The sequence below is a fragment of the Acanthochromis polyacanthus genome, chromosome 17 (assembly GCF_021347895.1).
Source record: "Acanthochromis polyacanthus isolate Apoly-LR-REF ecotype Palm Island chromosome 17, KAUST_Apoly_ChrSc, whole genome shotgun sequence".
In the NCBI taxonomy this organism is placed as follows: Eukaryota; Metazoa; Chordata; class Actinopteri; family Pomacentridae; genus Acanthochromis; species Acanthochromis polyacanthus.
The window spans coordinates 19,172,442-19,185,441 of NC_067129.1; the positions used below are offsets into that span (position 1 = coordinate 19,172,442).

A 13,000-nucleotide genomic window follows, 5' to 3' on the forward strand; every position below is an offset into this window, starting at 1 on the left:
TCAACTTAATATCACATGTAATTTCACAAAGCTGCGGTGGGTCCATATTAGGATTATTTACTGTGTAGCATTTTCACAGTAGTATGATGAGATCTGTGACACAGTGGACACAACCACATTTTTATCAGCCTAATAAAAACACACTTAATGAAAGAGGGAATTGGTTAGCTCACATTGCATCGGGTTCATTTAATACTTTATTGCGGTGGCAGTGACCATTAAGTTCACACTTAGCCTCACGCTTTAATTAAAATCAAGCAGTTTGAAATCAAATATATTTCTTCCAATTCATGCTTGAGTTGCTGCTGCACTAATGAGAAAATCACTATATTTCAATAAGAACTGGCCAGTTCAAATAATTGAAATTGCTGACTGAACAAATAAACAACGCCGTGATTCTATTTCATCGGAATCAGTGGAAAATGTTGAAGAAAAAAGTAGGTGTGGGTGTATCCCTCAGGCGAGGAACCGGCTACCTTCGTAGGGCATACAGACAGAAATCGATCCCGCTCAAAATGAGGAGTGGTGTGTCTCAGCCAGTGCGTGTCTGTGTGAAGGTGTGATGACCTGTGAACTCCAGGCCCACAGGCACTTGTCGGAGCTCCCAGCAGCTTCATTCTCGCTGGGTTAGCAACCGCACCGCCAAAGGAAGCCAGTGAGTAAACAAGAAAAGCAATCGTGAATCACAGCTTTCAGCAGACAATCTGAGAACACACATTATGAAAAAAAAAAAAAAAAGCACGCCTATGCTAACACCATTACATATGCATTCATGCACATTCAGGCAGAACCAAACAATTCCGGCAACATCTGCAGGGGTTTGAGACAGAGAGCACAGAGAGATACCGTCTTAGTTATTCTGCTTCAACAGCTCCTGGTGGGCGAAGTTCTCGAGAGCAAATACTTGTGTCAAGCAACATTCATTTGGCGTGACCTAATTTTTACACGGTCTGACTTTGTGGATGTTTTGAATGACATCGAGTGCATCATTCAGGATTTGAGGCATTCGTCTGACTCAATACTATACTATGAATTAAACTACAGACATTAACCTCAACCCACATTTGATCCCAAGGTGAGGGGAGAAAAAACAGAAGATTGCCTAAAAACCTTGACTACATTCATAGCTAAAAAAAAAAAAAAAAAAGAATAAAAGCAAGGTATGTGCCAGAACACATGCACACATGAATTAGCAACCAACGCTCACTGCTTCACTCACTCATCCTCTCTGTGCCGTCTGGCGCTTCAGGCGATGGCAAGGGATCTCCACCTGACTCTTAGCAACCAGCACATGTTTCTTCAAAAACAGAGCCGCTTCAGCACATTCGCTGCCAGTCTGAGTGAAGAAGATCCTACATGTTGGTGTGCTGCAAACAAACACTCATGGAGATGCTTGCCAACCAAATGGGTGTCCATTGAAGCTGATTAACTGCATCATTTCTGAGGAAGGAACAAAGGGATTTGACGATTTCACACAGCATACAAAGGAATCCTCGTCGGCGTACAGACATGTCCTATCAGCCCTATCATCCATAGCAAAGAAGTCCTCATTAGCAACAGGACTCGGCTCATCACTGTCACCATCACAAACACTGTAGGGAGTCTTGTTAGCTTGGGGGACAACACAGCAGGCCAGCTTCCCCCCAATCAAGCCATCACCGCTTAAGGTCCAGCATTCTGTAACAAGTGCTTTGCAGTATTTTCAGTCACAACAGTCAACCTCTTGCAGCCATGAGTGTCAGTCACCAAAACAGCATGAGTAGGTACATGTGACCTCTGACCTGTGGGCAGCTAACTCCAGTCGACCAGCCAGATGTTTCAGTTAAACTGTTCCCAACGGGGTTGTGTCTGCTGCTGCTGCACACACCAGCCATGGAATTAGGCCATGTTCTGCTGCTCTCTGAGCCCTTCTTGTACTTATTTCTCCACTAATAACATATGGGTGACAAAGTAAAATACACCTCAGAGGATCTTGGTTACTTATTGCAAAAGCAATTAGCTTCGTTATTAGCTTAGCTCGCGCCGTTATTATAATGATTCTACAGTCTGTCTGAAAGCACAGTTGTGAAACAGCCATCATAACAAAGGATAACAGGATAGATCATTGTTATAGCCTTTCTTTATTCTCTTTTTTCCATAAGGTGTTTGGAGACCATCAAACAAAGCAGGTAGAATGGCGAGGAAACACACAAGGGATCACTCTGGGGATGCATAATTAAGATCAGCGGGATGAAAGGGAAGGAGCCATCTCGACACAAGCATATGCTTTTAATGGCCATCATTTAGATTACTGCATATCTCCCAATTACCACTGGCAGATTTATTGTTTAGAGATTAAACTCTCCACTGATGGGCGTTCCATGTTTCACTATGTGATGAAGAAACTTGTTAACACCACAGCTTGTACAAGGGTATTGATGTTTTAAGGAAGGACCATGATATGATATCATCCCACAGTGAAAAAATACTAAACAAAGATGTGTTTGTCTATCTTAAATGCAAGGACAGAAAAAAAATATAATCATCCTGATTTTAGTTTGTGCAGGATTACTTTCAAGGACATATGAATCTGTCAGCAATCTCAACTATAGTGTCAATGAATCTCTGTAATTTATCATAAGAATATGGTAAACAAACAGATTCACATGTCCAAACAAGTCTATTGAATGTAATGAGCACCTTATCACTACTTCCCACTCCATCAGTAAGCATTTCTCAAAAGTCTGCATTAGTCATCTGGCAAAAAAAATAATGATAATGAAGTGTTCAAGAAGTGGTTGAGAGGAGCATTAAATGTTCAAAGTATGTGGGCTTTTAGTAAGGGGCAAATTTCTTGTCAGGGCTGTTCGAGTGAATCACTGAATAGTTGGAAGTAATTAAAAGATTTAGTCCGACTTTGCACTATATGCTGCTAATTTCTTGCTTGCAGTTTGAGAAAAAAATGTGAGGAACAGGTGCTATTGGTGCAATTTTAGTACAAATTTGCATTTTCACGTAATGAAATATCAGAGATGTTGCTTGAAGAAACCAAAGGACGATGTTGCTCTTGAAACTCTCGAGATTTCGTGGTTACTGAAGTTGTCAGTTTGGAAATGTACAGACAACGAACTGGAAAATTGGTGTCAAGCACATTTTTGTGCTCTTGATGTGGAGAGGCAAGCCTTCGTATGTTTCCCTTTTTGAGTCACCGCTGAAATTTAAGACAAGACTTGGTACAATGCTGTATTGCATCCACATGTTCACACTGTACTGCTTTTGTTCTCATCAAAGAGGCATTGGCACGTTGTATTTGGTTTGGAAAGTGTCGTATAAATAAAACATGCCATAATATGTTAATTTTAAGGAATGGTGTTACACCCAAGAATAAGTTTGTGTTTAACCCACATGCATTCTGCCGTCTGTAAAGTTATTTCAGCTGCCATAAGGAGGAAAAAACTTTGGAAAAGTTTGCTTCTACACTGTCAAGGAAAGGAAGTCACGCACCAGATAGAGCCATCGCTCAGTGGCAGACACTTATGAAAGCTCTCGTGCTGAAAACATATTGTTTTTCTTCAGTCTGTGGCCACTGCTAATGTTACTGACAGCTGTCTTTGTGTTACAGAGAGAACAAGACTGGCGCCAGTAGGAAATGTGAGGGACTCTTGAAATTTTGGGGGGAAAAAAGCATTTCCTGTGGTTTGGGGAAGAAGTGAATTCAAAAATACACACACATGCACACTCAAACTCACACAAGCATATGTATTTAAAAAATACCATGATTTTTCAGAATTTTCCATGATTTCTTAAAACATACTTGCAATTTGCCACTATGGGTTACACACTAATAGAAACCTCTCTTGCAGGATTAGCACCCCGCCCTCTACCTGTGATATCAGTGTCATATCAGTGCTAAGCTTGAGCTAATTTTCAAGGAATTAACCTTGACCCTCCAACAGAAACACAACATCCTATGAGCAGTAGTCACCATGTACAACAGAAAGCTTTTCTTCCTTCTGTGTCTCAGATTTCTCCCAGTAAGAATGATGTTTAATGAGGGTGGTGGCTGATTTCCCAACATACAGTTACTGCCAAACTAAATAACTGGAGAGCATATTAGACTCTCTGTTCCGATGCATGCACCCACTGACAGTGATAACCTGCTATGTCCGACTACACTCCATCATGCCAGTGTCGTATCATATGAATAAAAACATGTTCTCACATTAACCTGGCAATATGTCTCTTGTCTTTTTTCCCCTCTTTATACAGTTAGAGGGATTTCTAAGCAGATTTTGAAAGGATTCCATTGTGCAGCAGATACATGTTTCACTTTAGGCAGCAAGCAGCATGGGTCAGGGGCCACATACTGGTACTGCAGCAAAGCAGACTAATAAAACCCCTCATCCTCTCTCACTTTTTACTCTGTTCCATTATGGAAATTTGAAATTCTCTTTCTGCATGCACAAGTGCCACCCTTTATCACTATTATTTCTAACTTCCCATCCCCAGAACATGAGAAAAAAATGTTTATCAAAATCACAAGCATACCTGAAGAAATCTTTAGCAATGCCAGTAGACAGTAAATTCCTGGAAACCAGGCAGGCATCTCTGAGAGCAGCTGGAAACGGTGTTAATCCGGTTAGAATGGGATCTTTGTCTGTTTCATTTAAATGGCAACTTCACGCAGCGGAGCCGATCAGGGTGGAGAAGAGTTCCTGAACTCCGCAGAGATACTGATAATAATGTTCACAACTGCTCCTTTGAGAGTGAATTTCTGCGCGAATCAAAGTTCAGATCAGTCGGAGGCATCGTTGCGGGTCACTCGACAAGTAATCCACTCAGCACCACTCGGCTTCTCTCCACTCCCCCTGCCGAAGTCCGCACTTCCAAACGCCGGGAACTTCGCGGAATTCATCGGTGATCAGATTGGCCGTTGGTTCCACTTCAGGAGAAGAAAGAGGAGGGGAAAAAAGATTTCCTGCGTCTGGATTTGAGATAAAGGAGACCGGAGGCGTCCAGTTGCAGTGAGTTTGACCGTTTAAATGTGAAAAGTGTTAGCCCGGTTTGGTGGGACTGGCGCTGGTTGGATGAGGCGCCGTGCGTCTCTGCGCACAGAGCTGGTTTGGTTTTCCTCCCCAGTCAGAGGCTGTACTGTTGTGCACAGGAGATTCCTGCGAGTCAGGCACCATTTAACCGCATAAGGATACATTCACAGAGAGAGGCTCCACTAGGCTTTGCGTCAAGCTCGTCCCATGTAAAAATGAGGCTAATAAATGTTAGAAAAACCCCAAATATCCAGTAGATGAAGTACAGCAGAGCCACAACATCAAGTCCCTCAAGCTACTTCTAGTTTAGTGAATGGCTGCATGTGGTAGACTATGAATTAAACATCAATTTAAAGCTTTGTTTTAAGTGTCCAGCATTACCATGTGTGCTTAAAGGGAGGATTTAATGATAAGCAGATTCCAAGTAAAATATAGTTAATATTTTAAAGTGTGTCTACGGTTAAAAGGGAGCATATTATGACCTTGATGAATGATTTATAGGATGCTATTTGTATCCTTCTATCAAGAGGGATGTGCTCTGTGCTGTTACTGGAACCAAAAGGAACAAGCTTAGGCAGCACACACACAATATTGTGTTGTTGAGGAGTAAAATATGCCTTCATCTACACTGGACTGCAGCAGCATTGTGCTTCCTCAGTCAAAGACAGAAATCGATCCAGATTTCACCCCCCTGACCTCTCAACATACCACTGGGAAATTAAATGATCTTCTAAAGTGCATTAGAAATGTAATGTCAAATATGTTGTGTTCTGATATCATATTGAAGTTATGATCGCATAGCCTCGGTGATGTCGTGCTTAAATTAATTTAAAGTGCTAAAGATGAATCCTATGTGCTTAGTAGTGGCATATCTGTAACCCAGTGAACCTCAGGAATGTCTTTGTTGTCTGAGCAGGTTAGTACTCCATCTGCTGGCTGCGGAGCTGCAGCGCAGTCTGCTGAGAAGCATTCTTCTTCATGATAGTATTCCCCATGGCTTCATTAACATAGCCAAACAGTTCTGTGGGTTTTAGATTTGTTTTGAATCACTTTATTGATTTTTAATGTTACACTTCGGCTTGCTTTCTAATCCCACTCACTCCACACTGAGATCTCTGGTGGATTTAGCAGACAAACTGTGTGACACTATACAAATACACCAAGTTAAGAATATGCTTAACTCCTGCAAAAATAAAAATGCATGCATCTGCAAATCCCTCCACATATCCGACTGCAATTAGTAAGAAATAAGAAGAAAGAGACCGTAATAATGCATTTAGAAACCATTCTGCCCCCACTTGCACGCCACAGAAGACGCAGTGATGCTTCTGGTCTTTAAAGTCGCATTTAGACTGAACAGAGTTTACTCTCTCCACCCTCCTTGCCCTCTTGCCTCAAATCCTTTAATTGCCCATTGTGGACCACTGGTGGCTCTGCTGTCTGCAGTCAGCTCTTTGAGCCAAGGCATCGCAGTTGGTAAACAACCAGTAAAATATGGGAAATTACAGTCTCACCATGAGCCCTTGTGTGCTTTTATGCAACACGTGCTCTTTTTTTCCCCCCATTCAAGAGCACCTTCCACTTTCCTCTGTCTAATTGCATTTTTTTCCCCGTTTCTATTCCCTGTTCCTCATGTTTCCAGCGACACAATGGGGCTGAAATTTTATTTTTTTTTTCAAACTCTTTGCTGCACATTGCTGTTGCGTTTTTCTACCTATTTTCCCAATGGGGTCTCTGTTCACATTTTTCGTGTGTCTCCCAGGCAAATATTATCCTCACTGTATGACTCTGTGGCAGCCCATTTGGCTGAGACCGAATGACAACAGTACTGTATTGTAGAGGACAATATGGTGTTGGTCAAGTAATAACTGTATAATTGTCTCATTTAATGGCATTAATATGGATGAGCTGGCTGTCATCATTGTAGGGGAAAAGCACAAACAAAAAAAGGATACAAGGTTGACCAGTGGAGCTTTTGCTGTGTAGCATAGACAGCTAAATGCAGAATTTGTGAATTCTGTGATGTTTTCCATAATCCAAACAATCTCCAGCACCAATATTTCCAGAAGCAGATGGTGAAAAAAGGACACAAAGATATGCACGTCTTCACGGCAACACAGCACATAAAATGGCAAGGATTTCAAGGAGAGAGTGCCAAGCACTGGGACCTATTTTTATTTATTTATTTCACTCCAGAGTAGCTTTCCAGTTGGTTCTCAGCCAGGGGAGAAATATCTCCAAAAAGCGCAAAGCCAAATCCAAAAAATATTTATGAAAAAATAAATAATTTGGAGTCTCCTCAGAGCAACAAACTTGGCCTCGGTTAGTCCTCTATTAGTCACTGTTGACTGTTTTGTCCAGGAACGATAGAAGCAGGTTTTACAAACTGATACTAAAATAATCTCTCCATACCTGACATCAGAATGTTGGCGAATAGATTGTATTAACTGTGTGTCATTGAATAGCTGTGAATGTAACACGTCACTTCAATTTCCTACTCCTTTCATATTATTTTCGCTGTATTAGTTTTTATTTTCTAAATATTCTCCCACCACATCATCTGACAGATCTCTGACTTTTTCCTTTATATCTTTGCTTATTTCCGAGCATCTCTCCATGTGTATCTACAGTTACTCAGGGTCACGCTGAAGCAAAATAAGAGACAGCCTTCGCCTTCACCTTTCACAGCATATTCACAAAAGCTGATGCAATATCCATGCCTTCTGTTTTTCTTGGTCTCCCTCCAAATTGGCAAACTGGCAGCCGCCTGGATGGTTTTATCAGTCGTTAAGACTTGGACATGCTTTCAACTTTGCAGAATCTCGCTGTCATCTTTTTTTCCCCCCACTGAGCCACAAAGATTTTAAATGTGAAAAGAAGAGGCTTCTTATCTTGAGAGAGGAAACAGACATATTCAGAATTCCACTTCCAGCCATTAGTGCCACATAAACTACATGAAATGGAAACCAGTAGAAGCTCCGTAGCAGGGAAAAAACACCCTAATAGTGCTCATTAAAGATAAAATAAAATAAAATAAAAATTGCACTCTCAAAACATTTCCTTTTCTTGTTTGTGTCAGCTTAACTTTGCCCTGGGGGTCAGAAAGACTGGGCAGCATATAAGTCAGATTTTTGTCATCTTCCAAAACCATAGAAGGCGTACCATAAAGTGTCAAAGAAAGAGGAGAGGGGATTGAACTGTGGTTTTGGACGGAGCAATTGCAGCCTACAGCTGCTGAACTGGCATTAAGTGGTATTACAGTCTTTGTCAGCAAGAGGAAAATATAGTCCTCTTCCTGGGAAATGGGCTAAACATTGTGTCTTTCATAAGGACAGGTACAGAATCAGCACAACCTGGAGCACCACTTCACCGGCAGCAGGCTTTATCGAGGCTCATTTCAGACTTTTCTTTAAAATTGTGTACTGATAAAATCAAGGCCAAAGTAAACCGCTTCGAAGTTCAATCAATACTGGAAAAAATGGTCCAGCAACATTTTAAAAAACAAAAAATAAAAAAAGACACTACATTCGATAGCAACTAACAACTAAAGTGCAAAATGAATCATTTTTTATTTACAGTATAAACTACTCATTTGTAACTATTATTTTATTTTATTGATTTTTTATTCTTTTTTTAATCGTATTTTATTTTGTTATTTCATTTGTGTGAAGGGAACTGGCAAAATACAATTCCATTACTCAGGGTAACCACTGTGTTTCTGCTGTGTGTGTGACAATAAAGTTGCTGAATCTTGAATCTAATGGATTAACACAACCTTTCCAGATAGTACACTAAACTTTACATCAACTCACATGAAGCACATGGAGCATACCTTTGTATCCCAGGCTGCTGTCTTGTTCATGCTCTGGTTCAGGTGTCTGGCCGATGATCTCGGTGCTTTCTCTGTGTCTGCCTGTATCTGTTCGTGTGAGAACAATGGCAGCGGGTTTAAAAATAATCAAAATTGCTTGGCTTTCTTTATATGCAACAAGACACACAGTGATATCAGCATCATCACCACTACCTGCTGATAAAGGCTTATAAATGACATATTGGAATCAGCCCATATTAAAACTGACAATGAAATGACAGTTTTCTTTGAAAATGTTACGTAACAATTGTATTGAATGTGACATGTTTTAAGTGTGAGTTGAGGGAATTATCTTATTTTTCTCAGTGTACATTTGAAAAGCATCATATTTTATGTCTGCACCTGCCAGAAGTCCATCATGATAAGAGTAATAAGAGTAAGCATAACATTGTTCGTATATTGATTATGGCAATTCACCAAAATGAGCTGGAAATTCAATATTACGCATCTCTAGTATACAATGTGGACATTTTAACAGGCCTAAGGAAACTGTTAATAAGCTTGAAAGTGTTGCAGAATGGTTGCAAGCACCACGATATAACTGTTCATGCAAACTGCCTGAATACAGTCTTTTGCTCTCATGCATAATAATTATCTTCAACAAAGCACTTTAGTGAACTTTTTTGGCAATGGAAAAAAAAATACTTTACTACATTTTATTCATGAGAATTCATGATGATGACTCATCAAGTTGCAGTTAAAAAAAAAAAAAAAGAGGTTCACTTGAAGAGATGTTTCCCCTGCCACCAGATAAGTAAATTTCGCTTTGGAAGCACATTTTTGAAGTGCCAACACCGTGGGGTGTAATCAGATTTCATCACGCAGTCACAGAGAGGTGAACTATGTGAATACTTTAACGTCCTAATCAGAAGAGGAAAAGTGGTCTCTTTTGTGTAAGCAGAAACTGCAACTGATGTAACACGCATCTGAGAGTACAAGCTGCTGATGGAATTTAGCTCAGTAACTATTGAACCTTTGTGCATAGTTTGCTTAAATAGTAACATTACTGATGATCACAAACAGAAAAGGAGGGAAAGACTTAATGTACACATGCACCAATGATAGAGTTCCTACTGATTTACCAATATTTTCTATAATGATAAGGTGTTTGGCTGTGATATGGCATACTGTACTGTAATACTGTATAATAATAAACCACTAGATGGTGGCACTACTTTACAATGTCTTTGCAGATAAAGCCACAAAGAAGCAACAAATTAATAATGCTTGTACCTTTTAAAAAAAAAAAATCCCATAAAAGTTAGAGTAGTAACATTTTTCTCTTTAAGTTTGTTCTAATGTCCAGAAACGCAAATCTACACATTTGAGAAATCTGACAACAGAGATATAACTATGGCAATATTTACACAGCAATAATTATTATTTGACGTAAAGGGGCTTAAAACCTGAAAAAAACAAACTAAAAGAAGTAGAATAAATATTATTTTTGTATATGTAACAGTACATAAATAAAGTAAGATGGTAAAACTGACATATGTTGTATATACACTACCAGTTAACAGTTTGGACACATCTTCTCATTTAGTGCTTTTTATTTATTTGTATTATTTTCTACATTGTAGATTAATACTGAAGATTAAAACTTTTCTGTTGACAACATAATTGAATATGTATTTTTTTTTATAGTTTTGATGTCTTCAGTATTCATCTACAATGTACAAAATAATTAAATAAAAAACATTGAATGAGAAGTTGTGTCTAAACTTTTGACTGGTAGTGTACTTTGAATTATAGTAAGTATTTGTAAGTATAGTAAATATGTAAATACAGTGTAGTTATAGTTACAGCAAGTTGAAATGCATTTCTTTTGAAATAGATTGAAGTTAAAAAGCAAAACCTACATTAAAAAAATACATGCAAAGGGACCTTAAGCTTCATATGTTGTATCTAAAAAATAAAATTAGAAACTGTACACACACAAACCACTGGTGTGTATTGTCCCACTAGAGAAGCCTAGAATAATAGCAGCAAACAAGCATGATTTAGATAGGAACACACTCTCCCTTTGACACTACGGACACCCAGTTTTATACATACTCTGAATTGACTAAAGAAATTAGATAGGAGTTCTGTGTCTTCACGTTTTCAGCCACAAGAGGACAGCATAACTGCATCCACAAAGTGTTGAAGTTCTCCTCTGAAGAAACTATTGGTAAATGTATTTCTCTTCGCCCCTCTCTCCCCTTCACACCTCCTTTCTCACCTGATGAAATGTCCATGCCATGGCCCTGCTGCAGCTGGATGACACAGAGCAGGGTGATGAAAAGGAATGCTTGAATAGGCAGCATAGTCCCAAACAGCCCAGCGTGCCTTTAGGAAGGCCTCAGTAAATCTGTAACAAAGACACAGGGGAAATTATAGTTAATGTGATGTTTGGACATGGCATACAGCGGACAGAATTTGGAGCAATAAATTGATCACTGTTCACTGCGTTTCAGTATTAGTCAGACAGCAACATGGTTTGTTTTTTCTTTTGGCCTCATACAGTGGTAGGCAAAAGTTTGGGCACCCCTGATCATTTTCAAGATTTTCCTTTATAAATCACTGGTTGTTCGGATCAGCAATTTCAGTTAAATATCGTAGCAGAGGAACACAGTGATATTTGAGAAGTGAAATGAAGTTTATAGGATTTACAGAAAGTGTGCAATAATTATTTAAACAAAAGTAGGCAGGTGCATAAATTTGGGCACCCCAACAGAAAAATTACATCAATATTTAGTAGGTCCTCCTTTTGCAGAAATGACAGCCTCTAAACGCTTCCTATAGCTTCCAATGAGGGTCTGGATTCTGGGTGAAGGTATTTTTGACCATTCTTCTTCACAGAACATCTCCAGTTCAGTCAGGTTTGATGGTTTCCGAGCATGGACAGTCCGCTTTAAATCACATCACAGATTTTCAGTAATAGTCAGGTCTGGGGACTGAGATGGCCATTCCAGAACGTTGTACTTGTTCCTCTGCATGGATGCCTGAGTAGAATTTGAGCAGTGTTTAGAGTCGTTGTCTTGTTTAAGTATTCAGCCCCGGCGCAACTTCAAGTTTGTCACTGATTCTTGAACATTGTTCGCAAGAATCTGCTGATACTGACTGGAATCCTTGAGACCTTCAACTTTAACAAGATTGCCAGTACCTGCACTGGCCACACAGCCCCACAGCATGATGAAACCACCACCAAATTTTACTGTGGGTAGCAAGTGTTTGTCTTGGAATGCTGTGTTCTTCATCTGCCATGCATACCGCCCCTTGGTATGTCCAAATACCTCAATTTTAGTTTCATCAGTCCACAGCACCTTATTCCAAAATGAAGCTAGCTTGTCCAAATGTGCTTTAGCATACCTCAAGTGACTCTGTTTGTGGCATGTGCGCAGAAAAGGCTTCTTCCGCCTTACTCTCCCATACGGCATCCCCTTGTGCAAAGTGCGCTGAATAGTTGAACGATGCACAGTGACACCATCTGCAGCAAGATCATGTTGTAGGTCTTTGGAGCTGCTCTGTGGGTTGAGTTTGACTGTTCTCACCACCCTTCGCCTCTGCCTATCTGAGATTTTTCTTGGCCTGCCACTACAGGGATTAACTAGAACTGTGCCTGTGGTCTTCCATTTCCTCACTATGTTCCTCACAGTGGACACTGACCCCTGAAATCTCTGAGCTAGCTTTTTGCATCCTTCCCCTGAACCATGATGTTGAACAATCTTTGCTTTCAGGTCATTTGACAGTTGTTTTGAGGCTCCCATGTTGTCACTCTTCAGAGAAGATGCAAAGAGGAGAACAACTTGCAGTTGGCCACCTTAAATAACCTTTCTCATGATTGGCTCCACCTGTGTATGTAGGTCAAGGGTCAGTGAGCTTACCAAACAAATTTTGCGTTCCAATAATTAGTGCTAAAGGTATTCAAATCAATAAAACAACAAGGGTGCCCAAATTTATGCACCTGCCTATTTATGTTTCAATAATTATTGCACACTTTCTGTAAATCCTATAAACTTCATGTCACTTCTCAGATATCACTGCGTCTGCTATATGATATATTTAACTGAAATTGCTGATCCGAACAACCAGTGATTTATAAAGGAAAATCTTGAAAATT

General features: G+C 39.8%; 1 protein-coding gene across 2 annotated transcripts in view; it reads right to left on the reverse strand.

The window, feature by feature from the left end:
• Nucleotides 1–13,000, reverse strand: part of LOC110967301 (roundabout homolog 1-like) — a 94,266-nt gene that overhangs the window by 74,966 nt on the left and 6,300 nt on the right. Inside the window, exons 2-3 of one of the 2 annotated variants that reach the window (XM_051937468.1) lie at nucleotides 11,120–11,248; nucleotides 8,857–8,943 (exon numbers count right to left, since the gene is read on the reverse strand). In XM_051937468.1, coding sequence (XP_051793428.1) covers nucleotides 8,857–8,943; nucleotides 11,120–11,204 — 172 coding nt within the window. In that variant the 5' untranslated portion in view covers nucleotides 11,205–11,248. Of the gene's footprint in view, nucleotides 1–4,527; nucleotides 5,303–8,856; nucleotides 8,944–11,119; nucleotides 11,249–13,000 lie in introns of those variants that run through there. The other variant, XM_051937469.1, reaches the window with a different exon arrangement.